Source organism: Patagioenas fasciata, chromosome 1 (genome assembly GCF_037038585.1).
Source record: "Patagioenas fasciata isolate bPatFas1 chromosome 1, bPatFas1.hap1, whole genome shotgun sequence".
Lineage (NCBI taxonomy): Eukaryota > Metazoa > Chordata > Aves > Columbiformes > Columbidae > Patagioenas > Patagioenas fasciata.
In genome coordinates, this window is record NC_092520.1 from 183,199,203 (window position 1) to 183,223,112 (window position 23,910).

Here is a 23,910-nt window from a genome sequence, read left to right on the forward strand (position 1 = left end):
GGCGGCACGTCACGTGTGCGCGGCCGAGCCGGGCCGGGCCGGGAGGCGGCAGACGGCACAGCCCGGGGCGCGGCGCGACATGTCCCACCAGACCGGTATCCAAGGTACCCGTGCGGCTCTCCCTCGCCGGCGCTGACCGACTGCCTTCCCTCGCTTCCGCGGTGCCCACCTGCCCCTCATGACAGCCGGGACCCCTTCCCTTCTCCTGCCGTGCCCTGCCCTGCCCTGCCCGCCGGGCGGGCTCAGCGCCTTTCCCCGCGGGTCGGGGCGCGGGCAGGCGGCCGTTGTGGCCGTTTAACGGGCCGCTCCCGGCGGAATTTTCTCCTGTTCCGAGCTCTTTGTTCGCTGCTGGATGAGCCCGTTCTTTCCGCCGCGGGATGGCGGGGAGGCCAGCTGAGCGCGGGAGGGAAACTGCTGCGGCTGCGGCCCCGGGCGGCCGCCGCTCCTCCGGGTCGGACCCAGAGCGTGTCCCCGGTCAGGCGCAGACTTGGGGGCTTTATCCGCACGGCTGACCGCGCCTGTCCGCCTTGGAGCGGTGGGGAGCCCGCCTGAGGAAAGTGTTCGCTGCAGAAAGCCCCGAATGGCGAGCAGGGCCCTCTTGGCTCAGGTGACTTCCCTGGGCGCAGGTTGTCCTGCTGCCGCGGGCGGAGCCGTGCGGGGGCAGCGGGGCCGTGCGGGCTCCCCGGGCACCTCCCGCCCCGCCCGGCTCTCGGAGAAGCCGTCGCCTGGTCGGAGTAGCCGCAGCGGGTTTGGGAGGGTTGGGCAACACGGGACATGCCGAGGGTCGCTGCGGACCCGTTGTGGTGGGAGCCCTGAGGAGAACCAAGAGCCCCGGAGTAGGGGAGCCCCTGAAAAACCCGTCACTGGAAGCCACGAAAGAGAAATGTGGGAGGACACCTTTTTTTTTTTGCCCACGTTTCCAAGCCTTAGAGGGTGTGAGGAGCAATTAGAACACCATTTATTGTTTTTCATTGTTACTGGGTTTCCCCAGAATCACAGAATTGCTAAGCAGGGATTACACTGCAGGATTATGTGGGGTTGGGTTTTACTGTCTCAGTTTCTGCGATCTGCTTGTACCATGTACTTTGCCTGCTCTCCCATATTTATTATTGAAGGTGACTTTTGTCCCAGCCATGACAGCTCTTAACTGCTCTTCCATTCCCTTTTTTGTCCATTGACTGCATTTGGTCTGCACCCTTTCTGTTCTCTCTTCTTTTCCTTCACCTGCGTGCCATTCTTTGCCTTTTTTTTCTGCTTCTTGTTCTTCAACCCTTCTCAGGCTAGGAGTGCATCTGGCATAGCTTTTTTTTTTTTTTTCCAGGGTGGGGAAAACTGCTATAGTGTTCTGCATTCCCTTGTTCTCTCTCCTGGCAATGCTGGAGGGAGGAGCAGAAGAATATTCTGTCCCTTATCACAAGCAAGAAGAGTGGCTGAGCCTCTTGTGCTGCTCTACTTCGTGGCTTTGAGAATCTTTTGTCCTCTGAGGAGAGCTGGAGGGAACTCAGCAGCTTTCCTGCACAGATCCTGCCTTGGCAGGCACTGATCAGAGGTCCTGTTTGCAGGAAAGCATCGACTTCTGCAATTTGGAAGAGGAATAGCACTTGTTGTGCCATTGCTGGCTTTAGCTACAAACAGGCTACTGTCACTCATAAACAATTGCAAGATTTGGCAGCATGGGCTGCTTTTTTTTTTTCTGGAAACAGAAATGAAGTCATGGGGACAGTGAAATGTACCAGGCAGTTGCTAAAAGGACTGGACTTTCAAATGGGCCAGTGACGATAAATAGTGTAGGAAGTCACAGAATACATGGAGCTGTGAGAAAATACACTAGAATATGTTTGAAGTCTTCTAAATAATCTTTAAATAACATTCCTGTAAAATATTTGTGAAATAACCACCAATTTGATTCTGTAGGTCTCTGCTATGCAGAAAGTTTAAGTAGAAAATAGTAGTATTCTGTTGTGAGTTTGAAAACCTTTATGAAAAAATAATGCATAGATCACTTGATAGGTGCTTTCTCAAATGTCTTGTCTCAAAATTTTAACTTTGGGAGCTCTCAGAGCTGTGGTATTGGTGCAGGGACTGCTGGATTTTGGTCTTGTTTTGGTGTGTAGGGTTGACATGAGAGAATAAAGAGCAAAAAGATAATATACAAGAAGAGGATAAAGAAAAGCCCTGGGGGACCCAAAAGGTCTAGAAAGTGGCACAGCATTTGTGTGCTGGGTAGAATGGTGAGGATTAGCCAAGATGATTAGAAAATCTGGCAGCGAATTACACTGAGGGTCTGCACTGGTTTGGTGGGAAGATGCTGAGATGAAGCTTGAGTTGAACTGGTAACCCAATGCAGTTCAGTTTGTTTAACAACCCCTTCCCCTCACACACCATTCTGGAATTTCAGATTGGGCCTGGACATCACTTTGGGCACAAATTTAAAATGTTTTGGGTATGGACAAAAATGTTGCTGGCTACCATCTGACCATCTGTTCAGTTGCCCTGAACCTGACTATAAATAATCCTTTTTATTTGTTTCCTGGTTTGATGTTTGTTTTGCTGGTGCTATGCTGTGTGCAGTGGGATTACTTAAAGGACCAGCTTGCAATACATGTTCTTCAATAAATGGCGTACAACCTCCTGTCTATGGTATAATTAAACTGATTTCCACTCTGATGATTTAGCAGAGCAGTTGAGATAAGAGTGATGTTCACATGGCTCAAGCACAGTTCTTCAGTATGCTTAGGGAAGTAAGTCAATCATATTTATGGTATAGTGTCAATGTGGATTACAGACATTTAAAAGTATTTTTAGTTACTTCTTTCTAAATTCATTATAAAGCTATCCTGTTGTGATAGGTTGGGGTTTGAACAATGTCATCAAGATACATACAAGGAAACAAGGTGGTATGAAATATGAGCAACAGGTTGCAGCCTTCACTGATATTCTTCAGAGAGGTATCCTCAGGAAATATCGGCACATTTGCCAGACAAGCTCTAACATTTTCCTGGCAGGCGTAAAGTTTCTGTCTGAAAGTTTGTACTAAGCCTGCAGACTTCATGAAGCTATTGTAATTTGAGATGTGTCATATTTTTATTGTGTTGGCTGCATAAACTCCGAAACCTGAGAGTGATGATGTGATGTTACCTTTAATTTTGACAATGTTGAAAATCATACAGTACAGTAGAAAGCAGGGCTCTTTTGTAGTGTTGCCTGTCATCTTTTGGTGGCATGCCAGTGCCTGGAACAGTATGCAGCATAGAGGGCATATCACTCCCGTGTTCCTTTTTCAGTCCAACTTTGTTGTGAAGGACCAACTGTATGCTTCTCCAGTGTTGTTCTTACCTTTGTGAATATTCTTGGTCCTAGGGAAGTGAAATGTGTTAATTTGGTGTTTTCATTAAATGTGTTAATTTTATTTTCTCTTTTTCAGCTAGTGGAAGTGTTAAAGACACCTTTGTTGGTGCCAGAAATGGACAATACAGGCTTCTAAAAATAGTCATTGACAATGGTTAGTCAAATTTTAATATTTTTCTCTGATTCTTTTAGATATTTTCCTAGTTGTTTTAGTGACCTACATGTACAATTGTTGGAAAAAGAAATGTCTGCAAAACTTAATGTTACTAACATTTTCCATTTACAAAAGATAAAATTTAAGTTTTGGTGATGCTAAGCTTTTCAGCATGATGCTACTGTATTTTTGCATTTGAATTTTTCTTCCAAATATCAGTTCAGATTTTACCAAGAACTGCTCTGTATTTCCTATAGGTACTATAAATAGGCTTACTTTTTTCTTCTTACTAGATAAAGAGTGGAGGAGAAAAAAAAATCCACACCAGTGTAGTGTTTCGGCACTTTGGTCGCTTCCATTAGACAGAGAAATTCCTACACAGCAGCTGGTCACTATAGATGAAGTATAAATGTTACCTGCCTTTTACACTGGGATCACCTGCATGTAAAAGGTCCCATTAAAGCAGATGGTTAAGTAGTAATCTGGCTAGCTACATAGAAAGTATCTTAAAAAATCTATAACTTTGTACAAGATTTCAAAGCTAGAACTGTTCCTTAAATCTCATGTATTACATAAATATAAAATTACATAGTCCTTGCAGAACTTGTGTTTGATCTTTTAACTTCTTGGCAAGCGATCAAGGCTGCAAACATTGCAAGATAGAATGCGTAATTAATTTTAATAGCAGTGCTAGTTGAGTGTACAAGACACTTCATGGTTTAGTCCTTCTTTTAAAATTCATTAAATGTCCACCTTGGGTTTTGTGTTTTTTTCTGGAGTTCATTCATTTACAGTACAATGAAACACCTGTTAGCTGGAGAAAGGTACATGTGTGTACATGTACATATACATACATACTTTTATTGTTAGGTAAATAACCTACTGTTACCTTATTTGTTTTTACTTATCTTAAGAAGTCATCTGACATTTTAATATTGCTTTCCTTAAGGAAGTGGCAATAGTAATATTATAAGCAGGTCACTGTGGTGAGGTCTCCATAGCAGAAGGTAGCAAATGCTGGCATACCATTGATTTTGTTTGTGTTTGGTTGTTTGTTTTGTTGGGATTTTGTTTGTTTGTTTTTCATTTTCCCAAGGCAAGGTAAAACAATATGCTTTTGTTCATATGCTACTTTTTAATATGAAATGACCCGGGAAATAAGATAGAAATGGAAGACATTCCCTAATTTTTTTCCTGTTTGTTTGTGTGTGTGTATGTGTATATATATGCACTTTGGCTCCATGTAGAATCAGAATCCAGTCTTTGATACTATTGTCCACAGTTCAAAAATAAACCTTTAAGACTCCCAGAATACTGGAAGAGGGACAGTTGACTCATCCATCTGCAGGAGCCTTCAGCAACTGCTCTTAGTCAACAGATATTAGTCAAAATTGGGTTCTGCTAATCTGAGTTATTAAGAGGAGAGGTTTGCTGGGGGGCAACAGGGTTCCTCCACTTGTGTTTTTCTGTCTTAAATCCAAGTGAGTATAAAGCCACCTAGAGTTCAGAACTGGCAAGTACATTCTGAATACTCTGGTCTAGTTGTACAACTTCAGCTACTTTGCGTCTAATCAGAGAAGGGGCAAACACCCTCTCCATGAGCTGTTCATGTTCTGCGACTTACTGTAGTAGAGTGCCTGGCTCTGAAAGTCTTGCTGCAAAGCCATTTGTATACTGTTGTACTTTTGTCTGAAGTTTTAGAAGTTAGGTCCTAGACTCTCCAAAGATATTTTGTATACTGGCTACTGACATGGTCTTCAGACTGTTGTGGAATCCTGTTTAAACAAGGTATTTCTGTTTTGATTGCAGAGCCTAGTGTTTATTGAGAAGCTGAAAAATGTTTTGAAAGACACTATACTAATATTTTCCTTTGGAAGCTGCTATGTTATTTATAAATAATAAGAGAAAAATCTTGTTGCTACAGCAGTTCACATCTGAAGTATTCTATGCAGACGTAAGCCAATTATACACAATAAACAACTTCAGTCATTTAAAGAGACCATAGATATGAAGCTGTATTAGAAAGAGATTTATCTACTTACATAATCAAGTGATTAGTGCAAGCATATTCATTCCAAACTCTTTTCACTGTATAACTGAGTTATTGACTCCTTACAGTGAGTACAAACGTTAATATGTTATAGCAAGAGCATCAATAATTCTAGAATTTAAAAGCTTACTCTCATCTTGTTTCTACTTAAGTGTTCCCATTTAAAAATAAGTTAACTGGCAGAAAACAGTTTTTATTTCTCTTCTCTCTACATTATGCTAAAAATACAAACGTCAGTCTTATCCCTTCAGATCAGAGAGCTTGATGACAAGCAGCACAGTGCTGCTCAACTATTTGTATCTGGGTTAAAGTAAGTTAGGGTTTGAACATAAACAGCTTTTGTAGGAATTTACCCACTTTCACACTGACTCTTTTTGACTTTGATTCTTCTGGACATAATCATGAAAGATGAAGTATCTGATTAACTGTTTATTATAATGGCTAATTTTGAAAAACATTATTAACTATATTGTTGCTAACCTGTAGCTTTGGTTATTGCTTATAGAGCAGCTTGTTGTGGGATCCTCTAAGCGGCCAGTTGGATCATGGGAAAAGGATTATGATTCTTTTGTCCTTCCCCTTCTTGAAGACAAACAGCCATGTTATATATTATACAGATTAGATTCTCAGAATGCTCAAGGATATGAATGGATCTTCATTGCATGGTCACCTGATCACTCTCCTGTAAGTAAAAGTCAACAGAGACTTCATGTTGTTAATGATTTTTCAGTAGTGCCATTTGATCTGAATCTTAGATGTGAAGGAAAAGGATTTGAGGAATGAAGCATACCCCAGCCTTCCCCTCACTTTACTCCACAAAACACGGAAAAACATCTTGAAGCTGGTTGAGGACCCATGTCAGTGGGTCTAGGTGGAGTGTAGCTGATCCACTTTATTTCTAGCCTGGCTGGAGGATACAAGACAATGTTTTTGCCCCGTTTGTTCATCTGTCTTTCTGTCAGTGTTTCATGAAAATCCGTAGAAGGATATAGGACAGAAATCTCTATGGGTGTTATAATGGAGAGAAGGATTATAGTGTGAGCTCAAGCTGTTTATTGTGTTTGGTGCTGACTGCCCAGCTGGCACTCGTGGATTTGTGACCTGCCGCAGAGTATACTTAGTTGGTAGTTAGAGAACATGGAAGGGAACTGCGTTTAGACTTGGGAGTTTCTATGAGAAACTAGGATACTCTGCATAGTTTCCGGGAATGTGAGAATAAGGGAAGACAGAAAGTAAAGCTATTCCAATAGTCCTACTACCTTCATTAGCAGTTAGGAAGCAGCAAGACACCAAGAGTTGCAGTGCATGGAAGAGATTATGTGGAAAAGGTGAGATATTATTGTGAGGATGACATGACACTGAATTGAAGTGGGAAAACGAGACTGTTGAGAGAGGAATAAGTAACTGTGTTCGGTACAAGTTGATAGGGAGCAAACATCATTAGATCTCTTACCCCCAGAATATTTAGTTTTTTCCACTCTGTAGTTGGAGGAAAAAAATAAACCTATCAGGAGTCACAATCAAATAAAAAATACTTATTTGTAGTCTGTTTTTTCTCTATATGTTGTATCCATTAGTACACAGACCAGTGACAAAAGATCTAAACAATTGTGGTTTTTCTGATCTAAAATTAGTAAAGATTATGTTGACTTTCTCCCTCCCTCCATTCGAAGAAAATCCCTTATACTCTTACTAAGGCTGTGATTTAGTTTTGGAATTAGTTTGATAATACTGCATAGTATCATGTCCTTGAGAATTTCATAGCGTGTGTTAGTATTGTGATCCAGAGCTCATTCTCTGGAGTTTATTAAGAATTACAACTTCATAATGCAGTTTCAACACTTAAAAAACGTCTCTCCTGAACAAATATTTTAAGGGACTTGGTACACTAGCATGCTAGATTCTCTGTTTACACCAAAGAAAAAATAAAGGAACCCAAACTGAAACAACATTGGTTTATTATATGATAGGTTCGTCAAAAAATGTTGTATGCAGCAACACGAGCAACACTTAAGAAAGAATTTGGAGGTGGTCATATTAAGGATGAAGTATTTGGAACTGTACAGGTATGTTTTTCTTTTTAAGTCAGAACACTGACTGTAAATACTGAATATAGTAGCTTGTGTTACTGGTGTGAATTTCTGGTGTTTCTGCTCTTTTTCCATTAAGGAAAAAAGGTAAAAGCTATGTATATTATTCCAATGTTAAAATGTAATTGCTCATATTTTAAGAAGCAACTAAGTATATTTAACAACTTGAGACTAAGAAGTCCTTGCTTCACATGGTTATGAAAACTAAATAGGAATAATAAGAGCATCTTTTTTCTCACTGCATGCATGTGAATCTTCTAAAAGCTTTAACACTGCAACTTTCAGGCCAGTTCTATATAGGAGCCATTTTGGATGTATGGTGCTGAATCAGAAGTGGGCTAGAGCAGTGATCTCAAGCCATTAACATCTGAAAACAATTTTTTTTATCTTCAACTAAGGATATTAAACTGTCAGTTCCTTAAAATGTAACTCAAGTCCATGGCTGCCATTGTAACTTATGGAAACAGAATTTTAATAGCTACTGATTTGTTCAATGAAAATACTAATAGTCGACTGTTCACTTATGGTGAGATCACTGGAAGGTGCATGTATGAAATCTAATAAGTTTCTAAGGGATGTTGAAAAGCTTTCAAGTGCTGTGCATGTAAGGAAACACGAGGCTATTGAATTACCTTGGTTTCATTTGGAAATGAGTCTTACATGATTGTGATGTCTGCCTGACAGACAGTCTTGACTTTTTGATCCATTGCTAGTTTTAAAGAAATAAAAGTTAGACTTCTCAAAGATAGAGAATTCCTATAGCTTTCATGAAAATTGGTGATTACTTAGAGATCAAAATTATCATTCCACTTTTCCTCCTTTAGCAAAGACAGACTCCAGCAGTTATCTTCTGTTTGGCCTGTTAATTAGTTCATCGAATGCACAAATCTGAACGAAAGCACCAGCACTATTGACACAGGGAGCTGGTGCTGAAGGAAGGGAAGGAGTTGGAGATTTGGGGAAGAATTGAGGATTTTGGTAGTGGGGAAAAAGCTGTGGAAGAAACATGGACTGTTGTGGACACACAAGTCCATAAGGGCACGAGGCTAATAATTCTGCCGCTCACCTAATAAATAATTTGTTACATTCAGCATTAACCCGTGATGGGACCTCCATTATCCTAACAAACCTCTCTGGAGAGGCTGTATTCTGGGGAAGTAGATAACTGAGTTGCTTAGAGGGTTTACTCATAGAGGTCATGTTAATTTTTCTTGCCTGTTCAATCAACTGACCTCTCACTGCCACTTGCACCAAACCATTAGCAGTCTATGTAATATGTAGAATTTGCATCTTATAACTCAGAGCCCAAGTCTGAGCTTCCAACTCGATTGTAAGGAAGAAGCAAATAATTTGTCCATTCCTGTTATTTCAGAATGTGCTTCAGGCACTTAGAGGATGGTGTCAATGTAATTCACTTTTTCCAGGTTCATTATGTTGCAACTTAATGTATCTCCAAATTCTTGGTTTCAGTGTCTTTATAAATATCTTAATTATAGCTGGCCTGTAATGTTTAGCTGTGTGAAAACCACAGCTTCTTCAAGGTATGAAGTCGCAAACCTCACTCAGTATCTTGATCATCAGCATCCAGTGATTTACTCTATGTTCATTTTGTTAGACACAAGGATGGTTACTGGTGGAACCTGCTTATGGTCCTACCTGCTACTTCACATGTATTAACCTGGATACCTCTGGGCTCCTGAAACAAGGCATAATGGAATATTGGCACAGGAAAGTGTATTTGAGAAGGTCTGTCTCTTTCAGAAAGGGAAGAGCTAAGAAGGACATTTCTCTTTCACCTCAGAACTTGAGTATAAAATCAGATTAATATGATTGCACAAAGTCCTGCCCTTCTCTGAGTGACCACCTTAATAATAAAGATGCAACAGTATTTGCTTCTGGTCTCAATCTCTTTGGAGAGGGCCACAACTGACACTGAGTATTAGTGAATTCCCTAAAGAGGTTATCAGAACTCATAATTTCTGTGACACTGCATCCTAAACTGTTTGCAGTGTCATGTGCTTGCTCCCTGTCCTAAGGTAGCATTTCTATCTCCCATTTTTAGATAGAAAACTACCAATAAGCTTCCAGTCTGGGCATGCAAATTTTGTGAGAAAATAGGGTTTTTTTAAATTATTTATTAGAGTTGTGACAACTCTGTGAGGTTTTACCTAAGAAGGCTGAATAATTTCATGCACGCAGTCTTCACTAATGCTAATTTTTGAATTAGCAAGGTAATTGGGGACTGATTGTGGAGATGCTGCCCATGGTACAGCTGGACAAAAGAGCAACCCAGTGGGCCCTGCTGGACAGGAAGATGAGCTGAATTTGCAGATGCACCTACACTTGTAATCCTTTAAAATGAAATGACCTTAACTGTGTGGGAGGGAAGTGCTTGTTTTATGCTGCATAGAACATCTTTGAAGAAAACTTATATTATCAATAAATAATCAAGATTGATATTGTGTTTTCAGGATGATGTTTCACTGAATGGATATAAAAAATATTTGATATCACAGGCTTCCCCTGCACCTCTGACTGCAGCAGAAGAGGAACTTCGGCAAATTAAGATTAATGAGGTATTTACAGTGTCTTCAAGCATGGAAACTGGGTGTGGACTTCTAAGTACATTGTAGAGAAAAAGTCTTTCTAGGGTAAAAAAGGGCAAAACAGAAAACAGAAAGTTTGGAAAAGTTTGAGTGGATGAGAATATAAATTTATTTCCCAATGAGTCGAGGCTGCAGGATGATGACGGCTGGAGTTGAAGTGGCATTATGTTGCTGAATTTGCAAGGCCTCATGCCTGAGTCAGAGGCCTCGCAGTTGCAGAGTTTAGTTGTTGGAACTTTGGCCCTTCACATGCTTTTAAAATCACTGGATATGCTTCGTTGTGAAGGGTGACTGAGCACTGGCACAGGTTGCTCAGAGAGGTTGTGGAGTCTCCATCTTGAAAATATTCAAAAACTGTCCCAACAAAGACGTGGGCAACCTGCTCTAGGTGGCCCTGATGCAGTAGGGTGGTTGGACAAGGTGACCTCCAGAGGTTCCTTCCAACTTCAGCCATTCTGTGATTGCCCATGTACATTTTCCATGGTGGCAGAAATTGTAGAGAAAACACAAAATAGCAACTGTTGCTGTGAATGATTGCCAGAAGTATTTCAGCAAACTTATTCCTAGAAGAAATGTGTGTAGCTTCCAGCACCAGTGCACTTGTCTTTAACACTGAGAGGAAGTGAGTAGAATTCCAATAAAAATAAAATAGAAATCCAAAACAAATAGCTTGTGCTTTAAAGAGACTGATTTGCTTTTGCTACAAATGCTTTATAGAAAAACCTCTAGCAAATGCTTTTAACCAAGTAATTTGATGATTGCCAACTAGCTAGTGACTGAAGAGTTTCAGAGGATTCTTTTTGCATGTGTTTTTCTTCACTTGATAACTGTTTGTGTTCAGACATGCATTAAAATAGGTCATGTGCTCATCTCATTAGTTCTTTAGACTTGTATTTTACAGCTGTGCTTCACATGTTTGAAATATGGTTTGTTTCTGCAGCTGGGTACCAGCAAACCACGGTGTTAAATGCAACTCTCTATCTTTTCTTATGTTTTCACTCTACTATGCTTTTGCTGCAGCTGTTGTTTGCTGGGTTTTTTTGTGTTTTTTTTTTTTTTTTTCCCAGTGGTGTCTTTTGTTACTTTTCAAGTCTAATTTTGATTAATCCAATGTAGAAATGCATTCATAGTCATCAAAGACTGTGTTTTACCTTAATGACTTTAAAAAAAACCCCACTAATGTATGAATGTAGAATTTCTGTGGTATTGGTGATCACTTCTGTTATTAGTATTATCTCTTATGCACTACATACATTGTGTTTGACAGCTGATTTATGCAGACTAAAACTTCATGCTATTATGAAACTTCAACAGCAATAGCTGTGCTTTTCAGAGATACACAAACTGTAGGTTGCTGCCATTTTGACTTTGTTTGAAGCATCTGGCAATATGTTAACTTAGATCATTTCTCTCTTAATTATTTCCACCATTATGAAGCCTGTAATTAGACTCCAAAAACTAAAAGCTTTCTGATAAAAAAAAAAAAAATAATAAGGCATTTTCCATATGTATATTCTTCCATAATCACCCTGAGAAATATTTTACTGGATCAGATTGAAGGATCGCCTAGTCTGCTGTCAAGTTCCTGAGTAAACAACAGCAGAAATCTAGAAGGGGTGTAAGAGCAGGGCAACAGGCCATGATTCCTTTGAGTACTCTTCTGTTGCCTCAACTTTCATAGGTAGGGAACTTCCTGAGCAAGAGATGTCTTACTGTATTATTGTTCTTAATGGTTTTTTCATCCATCATCTAGTCTTGTATTTTTTCTTCAACCACATAAAGTTTTTTGTTTGCCACAGATCCTATGGCAGTGTATTCCACAGCTTGACAAAGTGCTATGTAAAGAGCCACGCCTGCTATCTACTAGTTTGTGATATCCCTACAAATTGTGTGCAGAAGGCAGAGAAAAGTCATTAAGTCATTTCTCAGTTTTCCCCTCCCTTTTGATAAAGCCAACTGTACTCTGGGCTGCATCAAAAGGAGCTTGGACAGCAGGTCAAGGGAGGAGATTCTGCCCCTCTGCTCTGCTGTGGTGAGACCCCACCTGGAGTCCTGTGTCCAGCTCTGGAGCCCTTGGTACAGGAAAGACACAGACCTGTTGGAGAGGGGCCAGAGAAGGCCACAAGAATGATGAGAGGGCTGGAACAGCTCTGCTGTGCGGACAGGCTGTGAATGAGTTGGGGTTGTTCAGTCTGGAGACAAGAAGGCTCCAGGGAGACCTTGTTGTGGCTTTTCAGTACTTAAAAGGGGCTTGTAAGAAAGGTAGGGACAGACGTTTTAGCAGGGCATATTGTAGGAGGACAAGGGGTAATGGTTTCAAACCTAAAGGGGAGATTGAGACTAGATATAAGGAAGCAATTTTTTACAATGAGAGTGGTAAAACAGTAGCACAGGTTGCCCAGGGAGGTGGTAGATGCCCCATCCCTGGAAACACTGAAGGCCAGGCTGGACAGGGCTCTGAGCAACCTGATCTAGTTGTCCCTGGTCATTGCAGGGGGGGTTGGACTAGATGACCTTTGAAGGTCCTTTCCGACTCAAAAAATGATTCTATGATTCTTTATCTGTGGACCTCTGTTGTATTCCTTATTAGTTATCTCTTCCAGGATGAAGAGTCCTAATCTAGGTAGCTCCTCCTAAAGAAGGCCCTCCATACTTCTGATCCCTTTACTTTTCTCTGCAGTTTTTCATGTTCTGCTATATAAGTTATGAGGTGGAGGGATGGGGAAGCCAGAACTGCATCTGGTATTCAAAGTGCAGGCATGTTACTGATATCTACAGTGTGTAATGATGTGCTCTGTTCTCTCCTCTCTTTCTAATGACTTGTAATGTTTCATTTGTGGGTGGAGAGTGTTGGGGGTGGGTTGGTTGGTTGGTTTGTTTTTTTGCCAACACTGGCCACTGGGCTTATATTTTCAAAGAAATTCAGTGTGACCTGCAAGGTCTTGCCCCTGAATTCTAGTAGCTAGCTCTACCTCATCACCGTACAGGTAGAAGGCAGGTTTTCTTTTTCCTCCTGCATATGTTACTTTACATTTATTCACAGGAAATTTCATCTGCCGTTTTATCTACTACTCAGCAGCCATCACATCTTATGGTGTGAGTTTAAATACTTTAAAGTGACTTAGGTGTTTTTATTTTACTTTAATAGTTTGAAATATGTTGCAGTATGGACAGGTGGATTTTATTAATTTTCTTAAATCTGAAGTTATGCTGGTTTACTCTCTTTCCCTTACCTGTCCCCACACTTCACAGCTTGCTTTTATGTTTGTGTTTTTTCTACTTGTATTTTAATATGGGTTATATAGTATGGTATTTTATTATGGTTTATTGTTTTTGTGATGCCTATTTTATGTTTATTCATCAGGCTTTTATGCAGATGTATTTTGCAAATATTTATTTATATAAACTTCATAAGTTTGTCAATTTTTATACAAAAACAAGCTCTTCCACCTGCTTTCTTATCTTCTTTCCTTGTTGCTGACAATCTGTTCCTTAAAATGTGGAGTCTAAACTGGTGGTGTCTAGGTTGCAGTTACCCTGCATTTTTTTACTTCATGTAAGACCTTCTGGAAGTCAAAAATTAAGATTTTGTTTGTTTGCTTGCTTTTTGTTATAGGCTTTTGGGAGGAGAGTGTTGAAGCAGGGGGGAGGGAAGTTGCTTTGTCTTTCCTTCAAGAAGATCAGCTTGTCTCATAGATGTAATTTCTCTCTTCTTCCAAAAATTTCAACTCCCTAGAAATGACATTTGTATCTTTTGATGTAAATTTTTTCAAGATACAACAAAGTTTATAAGCAATATCGTCAGTTCAAAAATATAACACAGCATATGAAAATCAAGCTCTTTCTTCCTGGCTTACTGTATCTTTATACCAGAATTTAACTTAGAGCTTTTGCACTGACACTTGACCCCATATTCCCCATGATGTTTCTGGTGATTCCACAAAGTTAGTGGTTTCAGAGATCCAACACTGTTTTCAGGTCAGCAAGCAGACATGACCTGTAAATTGAAAAATGCAGGTCTGTTGTATGTGGGGATGATGGTTTAGGGTAGTTTATTTTCAGAATAGCTACTGTTACCTGTGTGTAATCATCTGCAACTCATTGTCAGTTATTATATGAAACCAAACAAATGCTTGCAGAGTTTTCTGTGTACATCTCAATTGACTTGTGTTCCAGGTACAAACGGATGTTGGTATAGATACCAAGCATCAAACACTGCAAGGAGTAGCATTCCCCATTGCTAAAGAAGCTATTCAAGCTTTGGAGAAGTTGAAAAATAAGAAACTCAATTATGTACAGCTGGCAAGTATAAAATACTTCAACTGTTCTTTTAATAGTGAGCATAAAATAGATTACCTGTACATTAAACAATGTGCATTGGTGATGTACACTGATAAATTACCATTCTGTATTAGATCAGTTGATTTTTTTTTAGTGTCCTGTTATGTTCTCTGGTTTGCTTTCTGTATATTAACTATATTCAGGTTTGTTTTGTTAACAGCAAATTGATATGAAAAATGAAACTATTATTTTGGCCAACACACTTCATACTGAACTGAAAGACTTGCCAAAAAGAATTCCAAAGGATGCTGCACGTTACCACTTTTTCCTGTATAAGCATACCCATGAAGGAGACTATTTGGAATCCATAGGTATGAGGAAGTTTCCCAATATGAAATTTCATTGGCTTGTTTCACATACTTCAGTAATTTTGAGGCAGAGAGACAGATGTGTCATAAAAGTAATCTGTCTGTCAGCATGATCATAAATTTCAGAGTCATTTGGTTGTGAAACTGACTTCTGAAGAGTCCTTATGTTTAGAAAGCAGCAAGCTATACCTTTTGATTATGAACACTCATAAATCAGTTGTCACGTGGAAACAAAGATACTGGCCATTCTCTCATCCGCATTTGAAATTAAACACTTGCTGAAGCAAAGAAGTTCCAGAATGATGTTACATTTTTCCATTTCCAATTGCATAGTTGATTTGCAATGTCTCTCTGCTGTACATGATTTTGTGGTAAGGGTTTTGATGGAGTGTAGTTATGGTCTAATTTTTTTTTTTTTCCCTTTCAGTTTTCATCTACTCTATGCCAGGCTATACCTGTAGTATACGAGAACGAATGCTCTACTCTAGTTGCAAAAGTCCACTGTTAGAAATTGTAGAAACACAGTTGTGGATGCAGATAATCAGGAAGGTAAGTACACTGGGTATACTGGTATTTTCTCCATCCCCCTCTTCCATCCTTAATATTCAGCTATAACTGTCTCTGCCACCACCTTCTCTAAACAATGAAAAGTGTTGTGTAACTATTAAAGTTTAAAGTTTGTCCTGAACAAGAAATGCTTGCTGATAAAGCTCCAGAGATAAAGTTAAGTTATGGAAGTTTTTTTTTTTTCTGGTTCCTAATTTATACACTTTCATAGCTTTAACAATTGTACATCAAGGGAGTGTTTGAGAGTAGTGCTTTGAAGGACTATTTAGTACTAACATGATTTTTTACTTAAAGGCCTGTCATATTTTGGACCACAACACATCGCTATTGTTGAATATTAAATTCCTTTAAAGCCAAGGTTATTTAAGGATTTTCAAAATAGTTTCAAGCTGCAGTTCTGGAATTCAGAACTGCTATCTTAGGAGTCCTTGATGGGGCAAACAAAGATTTGCAAGCAAGCTGATTTTCTTCTTTGTTTTTTCTTATGTTGTATAGATTTTGCTACTATACAATAAGTTGCTTCTCACCTCCAAAGCAGAGACCATAGGAATGGACTATGTGACATATGGTTACAAAAAACTTTCAGGCTGGGTTTCTGGGGGGATTATGTCTACCTAAAAATTAGCAGAGTTAATACTAAACATTTTCACTGAAGTGACATGAATTAAGAAGATTATCACTATGTTTTTTGTATATGTAATTATTTCTCAGAAATTTCCTTTCTATAACAAAATAAATGCACCGTGTGCCTCCTGAAATTCCCATAGACGTATTTTTGAAGCAGGAACTTTTAACAGCAATATCATGCTGGCAAGTCTGTCAAGTGCTATGGTTGGCAGGCCATGAAGTGCTGAAAGCTCAGCAGAGCAGGGTCAAAGCATTTCCCTGAATTCTAGATTCCTGGAATTGAAAACAGTGGGGTTTTGCTTGAGAACAGTATTTTCTTTCCATTCAGGTCTATATGTTTAAATTGTTAAAACCAAAGCAACCCGCCCTTTTGTTCATTAAACTTAGAGCTTTTCCCTGGCTTGAATACTTGCTGAGTTGCAGCAGCCAGCTAATCGTATCAGCTGTTTGTACTCCTCCCCTTCCATCTCAGGAGACGACAGTATGCATGCACGTTGCTTTAAAGTACATTTTAGTGAAATAAAAATACAATTCTTAAAATATGGAGATTACATTGGGACAGTGAAAAGTTTTTTTGATTTTAGAGGGGAGAATGAAGAAAGAAAATTGTAGTTCTGAAGGATCTGCGTGCTGCTTTTTTTATTAAGGAAGTTACTTTACAGTTGAGTAAATAACCACTTGTTTCCACATATAATATTTACTCCTGGTTAGTATTAACGTGTACAATGTGGTAAAGCTTCGGACAGGGGAAGTTTCTTGGCATTTGTACTGTGTATCTGTGCTTATATTTCAGGAAAAATAATTAAGTCAAATCATACTTAATATGGGTAAGAGTATAGTGGATTCTTGGAAAAACCACCCAAGATTGCTCAGGGCAGAGGTACAAGTTGGAGAACATCTCCATGCTAGATTCTGAACATCATGGAACATATGGTTTTAATATATTATTTAGAGCTTCAGCAAAATTTCAAAATGTTTTTTAAATGTTACATTTAGATGAATATGATAAATGTTGGATTTTTTTTTTCCCCAGATTGAAATAGATAATGGTGATGAGTTAACTGCTGACTTTCTTTATGAGGAGGTTCATCCAAAACAACATGCTCACAAACAAAGTTTTGCTAAACCAAAAGGTCCTGCGGGGAAGAGGGGAATACGAAGACTGATTAGAGGTCCAGCAGAGACTGAAACACCTAATGATTAGAAACTGTTGTTTGCATTTAAGTATTACATTAAGAAATGAAATTCTGGCTTTTGGTAATGAACTGAAATCATTCCATTCATAGATGTTAGGGGAAAAAAAAGGCTCTTTTTACTCTTCTCTCTTCTGACCTCAACACTTTTTATATTGTTACATGATTATATTTGTTGACCATGTTTTATGACATGTGGAAGAGCTAATCATTTTAAAGCTAGAAGAGAAAAACTAAGCTAGTAGCCGTTTATTTTCAATTAGAATCCATTATTTAATATCTGTACATTTGGTCATACACTTTGCAGACGTAAGACTATTAAGCCCATGTATTCTGCAGTTACATTGCAGCTGAATGCCTAGATAACAAACCTGTATTCTTATGAGTAACCTGTTGAAATCCGTAAGACTTTACATGTGAGAAGAGCTGAAGGGCTATGTAGAATTGTCCCAGATAAATCTTTTTTTCCTTGTAGCTCTTATGGACAATAGTACAATAGGTGGCTTTCTTCTGGTTTTGACATGATGCATTGTTGGGTTTTGTTGTTGTTTTGTTTGGGTTTGTTTGTTTTTTTGGTTTCTCTTTTTGTAATAGAAAATATAAACTAAAATCCGGTATCAAGCATTTAATGTAAGTGGTCAGGAATAGTTGGATATTCTCCCACACAAAAGCATGGTCAGTTCAAATTTATAAGTAATTTCTTGGAATTGTCTTTAAAAGAAATCTGACATAAAACCACTACAAGTTTTCCAGACTCCTATACCACTTGTAAGCCTTACATATTAAGTACTGAATGGCCAAGTAAAAGGTAATTAAAAGTGAATGAGTTAGTATACTCAGTAGATTATGGAGCTGCTTTCAAAGCATTATGCTTAAGGTTTGTAATGAATAATTTATTATCTGTGCACTTGGATCTAAAACTGTGTAAGTTCAGGAAAAAATGAATCAGACTTCATAGTGGTGGGTTATTTTTGAGACCCTAGTGTGTTTGCAGTATCAACTGCTCTTTTAACTTTCAAGGTGTTCTGAAAATGACTTTTCCTAAATGTTTGAACTTGAATAGTAACTTAAATCTGTAACAAAATCCAAGTAGGTATTGAATAACTGCTGACAGCATCTGGTTAGGATTTTGTCTTTTTTTTTTTCTCCTCTGAAATACTAAAATCAGCCAGAAAAGTGTAAACTTGATTGAACTATGATTAATGTGTTTAATAGGAAAAGGAAAAATAGATTATTTTAATAAGTAGATTAAAGAAGAATTAGATGTGGAAATCAAGTATTGGATGACCTTAAATATTTAAAATTGTGTAATGAGGCAAATACTAGTGGATAGATTATATTCCTCAGTGGGGACTTTTTACTGTCTTGTATGTGAGCTTTGTGGGTTTGAATTTTTATTTTTGTTAAATATACATGGGAGTTGCAAGTCTTGGTTCACCGCATATTATCTTAGGTGCTGGGTGTACACATTATATACCTGAATCATGTGTTTACCTGGTGGGTTTTAACCTAGTTTTGTAGGGAAATAATGCTTTGACACTACTAGTTCCTCATAAAATTTATTTTATTTTGTTTGGAGATACTAGCTTATTCTTGACGTCTGAGATTGCACTATAGAATGTGAAGATTGCAGTAGTCGTTGGTTTGGCTGTGTTTTTATATATGCAGTAGAAATTTGACAGCTCAGCTTTTTTCATTTAATCTCACACACTACATCAATCCAATTCAATAGTTCTTGATCCTCCCCTAATCTCCTGCTCGCCCTTAGCTACCGGGTTCTCTTTCTGCCTCTTGCCTTCTCCCTCTTGGGCAAGGAGCTGGTCCTTGAACTGTTTTTTCTATGTACTACCTGTCAGGTAAATGTCATTGTTTTTTAAGCATGGTTAATGTGTGTTCAGCTCATTGGACACTGTAATCAAATGTATTTTTAGTTGAGCTCTGAATCTTTTCAGCACACCTAATTCCCTTTTTTTTTTTTTTTTTAAGGGAAACCTTTCAGTGTAGCAGTTAACAGTTACTGATAGAGGGGTTTTTGTTTGGATTTAGTATCCGCGCCCATGTGTCAGCCCTGCCAAGAGTGCATATACATTCTTCCACTTATTTGAGCCAGTAAAGAAGTTGAGCTTTTCAATACCAAATGTTTTAAATAATGAACATTTGACCTGATACGGTTACGTGCATGTTGTGTTTTGGTTTTTTTCTTCCTAATCCTGCCCTAAGTAAATGAGGATGGGAGGTAGAGAGCTTAATCTGGAGGTTGGTGAGAGCTGGTTAAGTGATTATGCGAGGGTGTTTATAATGAGCTGCTTTAGAGTTTGGCCCAAACCAGACACTGTAAATTATCTCACTTGCAAATATTCTATGTGGGTGTGCAAAACCCTGACCAGCCAGGAGAGCCATGTCCTGAGCATATTTCCCCCTCACCTTTCCCCTGAAAGAGAATTTCATGAAGTCTCGCACTGCCACCTCCCTCTCCAGGCCTCTTGTAGCTGTTCTGACAAAGCAATAAGAAGCATCTGAACTTTTTGTGAGATCTGTCACGTTTACATCTGCATAGTTGCCTCACATGACACTACTACTGTTACTGCACGTTCAGAGCCAGCACAAAATGAGGGCATTAATGACAGTTACTCCTTTTCTGTCTCTGGTCATTTCGTAATTGAAAAAGTGTCCATTCAAATTGTTGTTTGCCTTCATAAAGCCCAAAAGCAATGCAGCTGCTTGCAGTTAACTCACAAGCTATTAAATAGTTAATTAACACCACAGGTAATTGTTTTTGAAATGTTTATGTTGGAAGGTAGGGAGAATTTGATCTTTTGAAACACTCCTATCAGAGGTTTTTAAAACTAATCAAGGTAATAATTGCTCTATTACTTGGATAAACAGATCAATAAAGGAAACTCTTGATTTATAGTGTCTATGTATTCAATGAAAACCACCTTCAGATGCTAAAATTAACACAGTTTACCTTATCTATTTTGTAATTTACTTTATAAATAAAGATTGATGCTGTAATTTGGTGTTGCCTGACTCATTTTCATCATCTTTTTAACAAAGATCTGTATTCTGACATGGTGATGTATAAGTAACAGGCAGTTCCCGAGGGACTAGGAAGCAGTATAGAAAAAGAAACTGCAGGGAAAGAGGGGAGGTGGGCAGGAACAGAATTCCTGGCTTTTGTGACTGGAGAAGATTCAGTATGTTAGAAACAGCTACTTTCCTGTTGTCTTACACAATCCATACAGGGGCCTCCACTGCAAGATCCAGATGTCTTCATCTCTTGAGGTTTTTATGCTTTCAGTAATAAGCCTCTTCAAAAAGTTCTTCTATCCTTTTAAAGTAGTTGATTAGTAATTGAACAGTTCTGGCATTACTTGCTCAGCACGAGGTAGTATAATTAAACTGCTCAAATCGTGGTGTTTCATTTTTTTTTTTTCTCTAAGCTGAAAGTAGTTTGCTTGAAGTCTTACTATTGCTCTCAAAATTCAAGCTGAGAACAACATTTAATGGTTTGGAGTTTCTTTTAACTGTCCTGCTGACACATCCTCATGGAAAAAATCAGTGATAGGGCAATTTTGCAGTTGAAAGAAGGAAATTTGAAAATGTGTTGAACTAGGATTTCAGAGAACAGTATTAATGCAAAATGCTACATAGGAAGAAAAGCTACTCCTAGAAGAGGAACAAGAGCAAGGTGAAGGGAGGGAAGAGGCTGGGCCTCTGTGTGACCATGAGTATCAGAAGTAGTTTTGCCTTTTGGTCAGTAGATGTTACATAAAACGCTCAGCTGGCCTGCCCAAATACAAAGATGAGGTAATTCTTCCTATTTCAATAACTGAACAAACTGAGGAAAGAACATTTGATAGGGGCTTAATAACTAATGAAGACCTCACATGCTTTGCAAAGTGAATGAGCCCCAAAGCTCTCATATTCTAGTGCAGTGTCTCTAGGTATGTAGTGTCCTGTTCTTGCCCTTCTTCCTCAGCAGCCAATAATGGTCATCTCCAGGACTGGGGGCTGTACAGACACCTCTGTTCTCTTTCATAACAGCCATTCTGTTACCTCCTGCTGCAGCCAAGGGCAGAACTGTTGCCCTTTCTAAAAGGTTTCCTTAATAGCAATTTTCTATGGCTCATTAGCATTTGCTTTTATCTTGCTGCTTCCTTCTAGAGTCTGAGTTGGAATTGCAATAAATCACTCTTGCTATTTTTCATTAGTAATTCCTTCTGAGGGTGACTAATTTGCTCTGTGTTACAGTTCTCTAAATCCCTAACATGTAAAAGGCAGTCTCGCTGAGAACAGTGATCCTCAGGTGCCCATCCCAGCACCTTCCCCACTGAGACAGGACACAGACCAGCCACACTGGCCCTGTCTCCATCCCAAGAACGTCTCCCTTCACCCACCAGACATGTACCAAGCCTTCTCTCGCCTCCAGTTCAATGGAACTAGATCACACCCCTATACTCATGAGGAACTTGAATGACTCAAGTTACCAAGTTGTGTCCTGGAAAGCTTTACTGCAATAATTAATACAAAGAAGTATTAATCCCAGGATGGTTTAAGGTTTTTGCAAGGAATAAGATTAGATTACTTCTGTTTCATTTAGCCCCTGCCAGTGCCTACAGGTGCTGACTTCACTGTATGAAGACCCCCAGAAAATCTGGGTGAGGAAAGCAGAAGTTGCTTCTCCTTGGACACTCTGGTTTGTTTAAGTTCCCACGTAAGTTAGCTAGCATTACCTAGCACCTCACATTTTCATTCCTCACTAGAATAATATTAAATTAATTCAAAGACTTTTTTTTTTTTTTTTTACATGAAAGGGTAGCTAACATGCTTCATGTTCAGTGAGCAAAGAAAGGTGCTGTCAAAACTGAGGTACTGCCAGCAGCACTGCAAACAGTCATGGCAGAGCATGACAGAAGAAAAGGCACTCAAGTGCTTGTAGCCAAGATGCTCCTAATACTCAGAATATCATGGCTGGTGCATATGCAAAATTGTTCTCCCACCCCAGAGATGAACAGCACTGACTGGGGAGTTCCTACAGCAAACACACTTCAGCACAACACTGCAGCTGGATTCTCGCTCGAGAGAAAAGTAAAAAGCAGACGTGATCTAACAAGAAACCTTCACATAACATTAATACTGAAGAATGGCTTAAGCAAATTTTATTCTGACTTAGCTTTAGCACAGTTTTTTTTTCTCCAAAAGCCCCATTTCAGAGCTGTAAAGCTTTATCAACCCTTATCTAAAGTAAACTATCAGTTTTAAAAGGCAATATAGAATGAGCTAATAGCCAGAGATCTAATGACAAGTGTTAGAAATCACATGCTTTCTACAAATATATATATCTGTGAATGCTGTCAGATCATTTCTCAGTGCTTCCTTTCTCTTTGATAATAATGGAATTTCAAATTCAGCTGTAAGCCAGACTGTTTTCCTACTCTTAAACTGCCAAGTTCATAAGGTGCAAAAAAAATTTATATGAAAATAACCACTTTCATTTACAATCGTAGCATTTGCATAGCTATTAAGTCAAAGTATCTAGAATCTTACTGGTCACTTTCAGTGCATTTTTAGTCTGCTTTGATCTGTCAATGTATCTATTTTAGAACGCTTTCCACATTGCTTTTTTAAAAGTGTATTTTAATATTTATTAATTACATAAATATATATATATATATAGAAGAGCTTCATTATTTGACTAAGGAAAATGCAGAACTGGTGTTATTATTCTAGCCCCTTTAACAAAATATACCAGCTATATTTAAAATCCATATGCAATCTTCCGCTAAAATGTAAAATATTCCAAGTAGATAAGAGTCTTCTATGAACAAATATTAAGTGGTTTGTCATCATAGAGTTCACTGGAAGAAAGCCATTGTGTATTTCTGCATTTGCACTGCAAGACAATTTTGCTTGTGATTCCTTGAAACCAAAAAACAACCTTGAATATGTCTCTCAGCATTTATTTGATTAAAACTAATCCCAAGACAACTTTTTGAAAAATAGTCATGTTCACACTAATATGACCTCTCAAAATACTAGATACAGTTTATTTTAAATTTGTACTACTATTGTATTTTCCCCAAAAGACAACAAAAGTGCCATTTGTATCTATTAAATTTTGTCTTCAATAAAAAAAAGCTCTAGTACACCTGATCAGGAAAGCAATTTGCAGAAAGACATTCTACCCTGTTGCTGTCACATGCCGTTGCAGCAGACATACCTGATACTTGGAAATGAAAAGAATCAAATAGGTTCTAATATGGAAACACACTGTAGCAGCACTGCAATCTGTTAATACCAAAAAGTTTTCTTATGTCGAGGGCCGAGTGGCTAAGGATATGTGAAAAGGCTGCCCACTTAAAAGTAACGTAATGGTGACAGGCTAACAGCACACCTTGTATGTAGGCCAGAAAGTTCTGGAAAGCAGAAAGACTGATAATGTCACACTAAATACTAATAAGGTATTTGCTCTTGGTGTCTACTCCATTTCAAAAACATTTGTGCATGCGAAGAAATATGTATCAAGTTTTTATCTCTTGTAGATGCTGTTGGACCTGCAAGAGAACAGAAAGAACTACAAACAACTGATACTGTAACCATCTCCCTCTCTCCCCAGCTTTTAC

The 23,910-nt window shown here is 38.7% G+C and overlaps 2 protein-coding genes across 6 annotated transcripts in view; one reads left to right on the forward strand and one right to left on the reverse strand.

Moving 5' to 3' along the window:
- Nucleotides 1-20,299, forward strand: TWF1 (twinfilin actin binding protein 1). The gene is made up of 9 exons (XM_065840120.2): nucleotides 1-104; nucleotides 3,425-3,502; nucleotides 6,058-6,236; nucleotides 7,523-7,618; nucleotides 10,114-10,218; nucleotides 14,425-14,550; nucleotides 14,750-14,900; nucleotides 15,325-15,446; nucleotides 17,125-20,299. Exons 1-9 carry the CDS (start codon nucleotides 80-82, stop codon nucleotides 17,293-17,295), a joined length of 1,053 nt encoding a protein of 350 aa, XP_065696192.1. The 5' UTR covers nucleotides 1-79; the 3' UTR covers nucleotides 17,296-20,299.
- The window catches only part of IRAK4 (interleukin 1 receptor associated kinase 4), an 18,346-nt gene continuing 12,838 nt past the window's right edge, over nucleotides 18,403-23,910 (reverse strand). For all 5 annotated transcript variants that reach the window (XM_071802931.1, XM_065854810.2, XM_071802935.1 and 2 more), the window contains one exon: nucleotides 18,403-23,841. In XM_071802931.1, coding sequence (XP_071659032.1) covers nucleotides 23,809-23,841 — 33 coding nt within the window. In that variant the 3' untranslated portion in view covers nucleotides 18,403-23,808. The remainder of the gene's footprint in view (nucleotides 23,842-23,910) is intronic.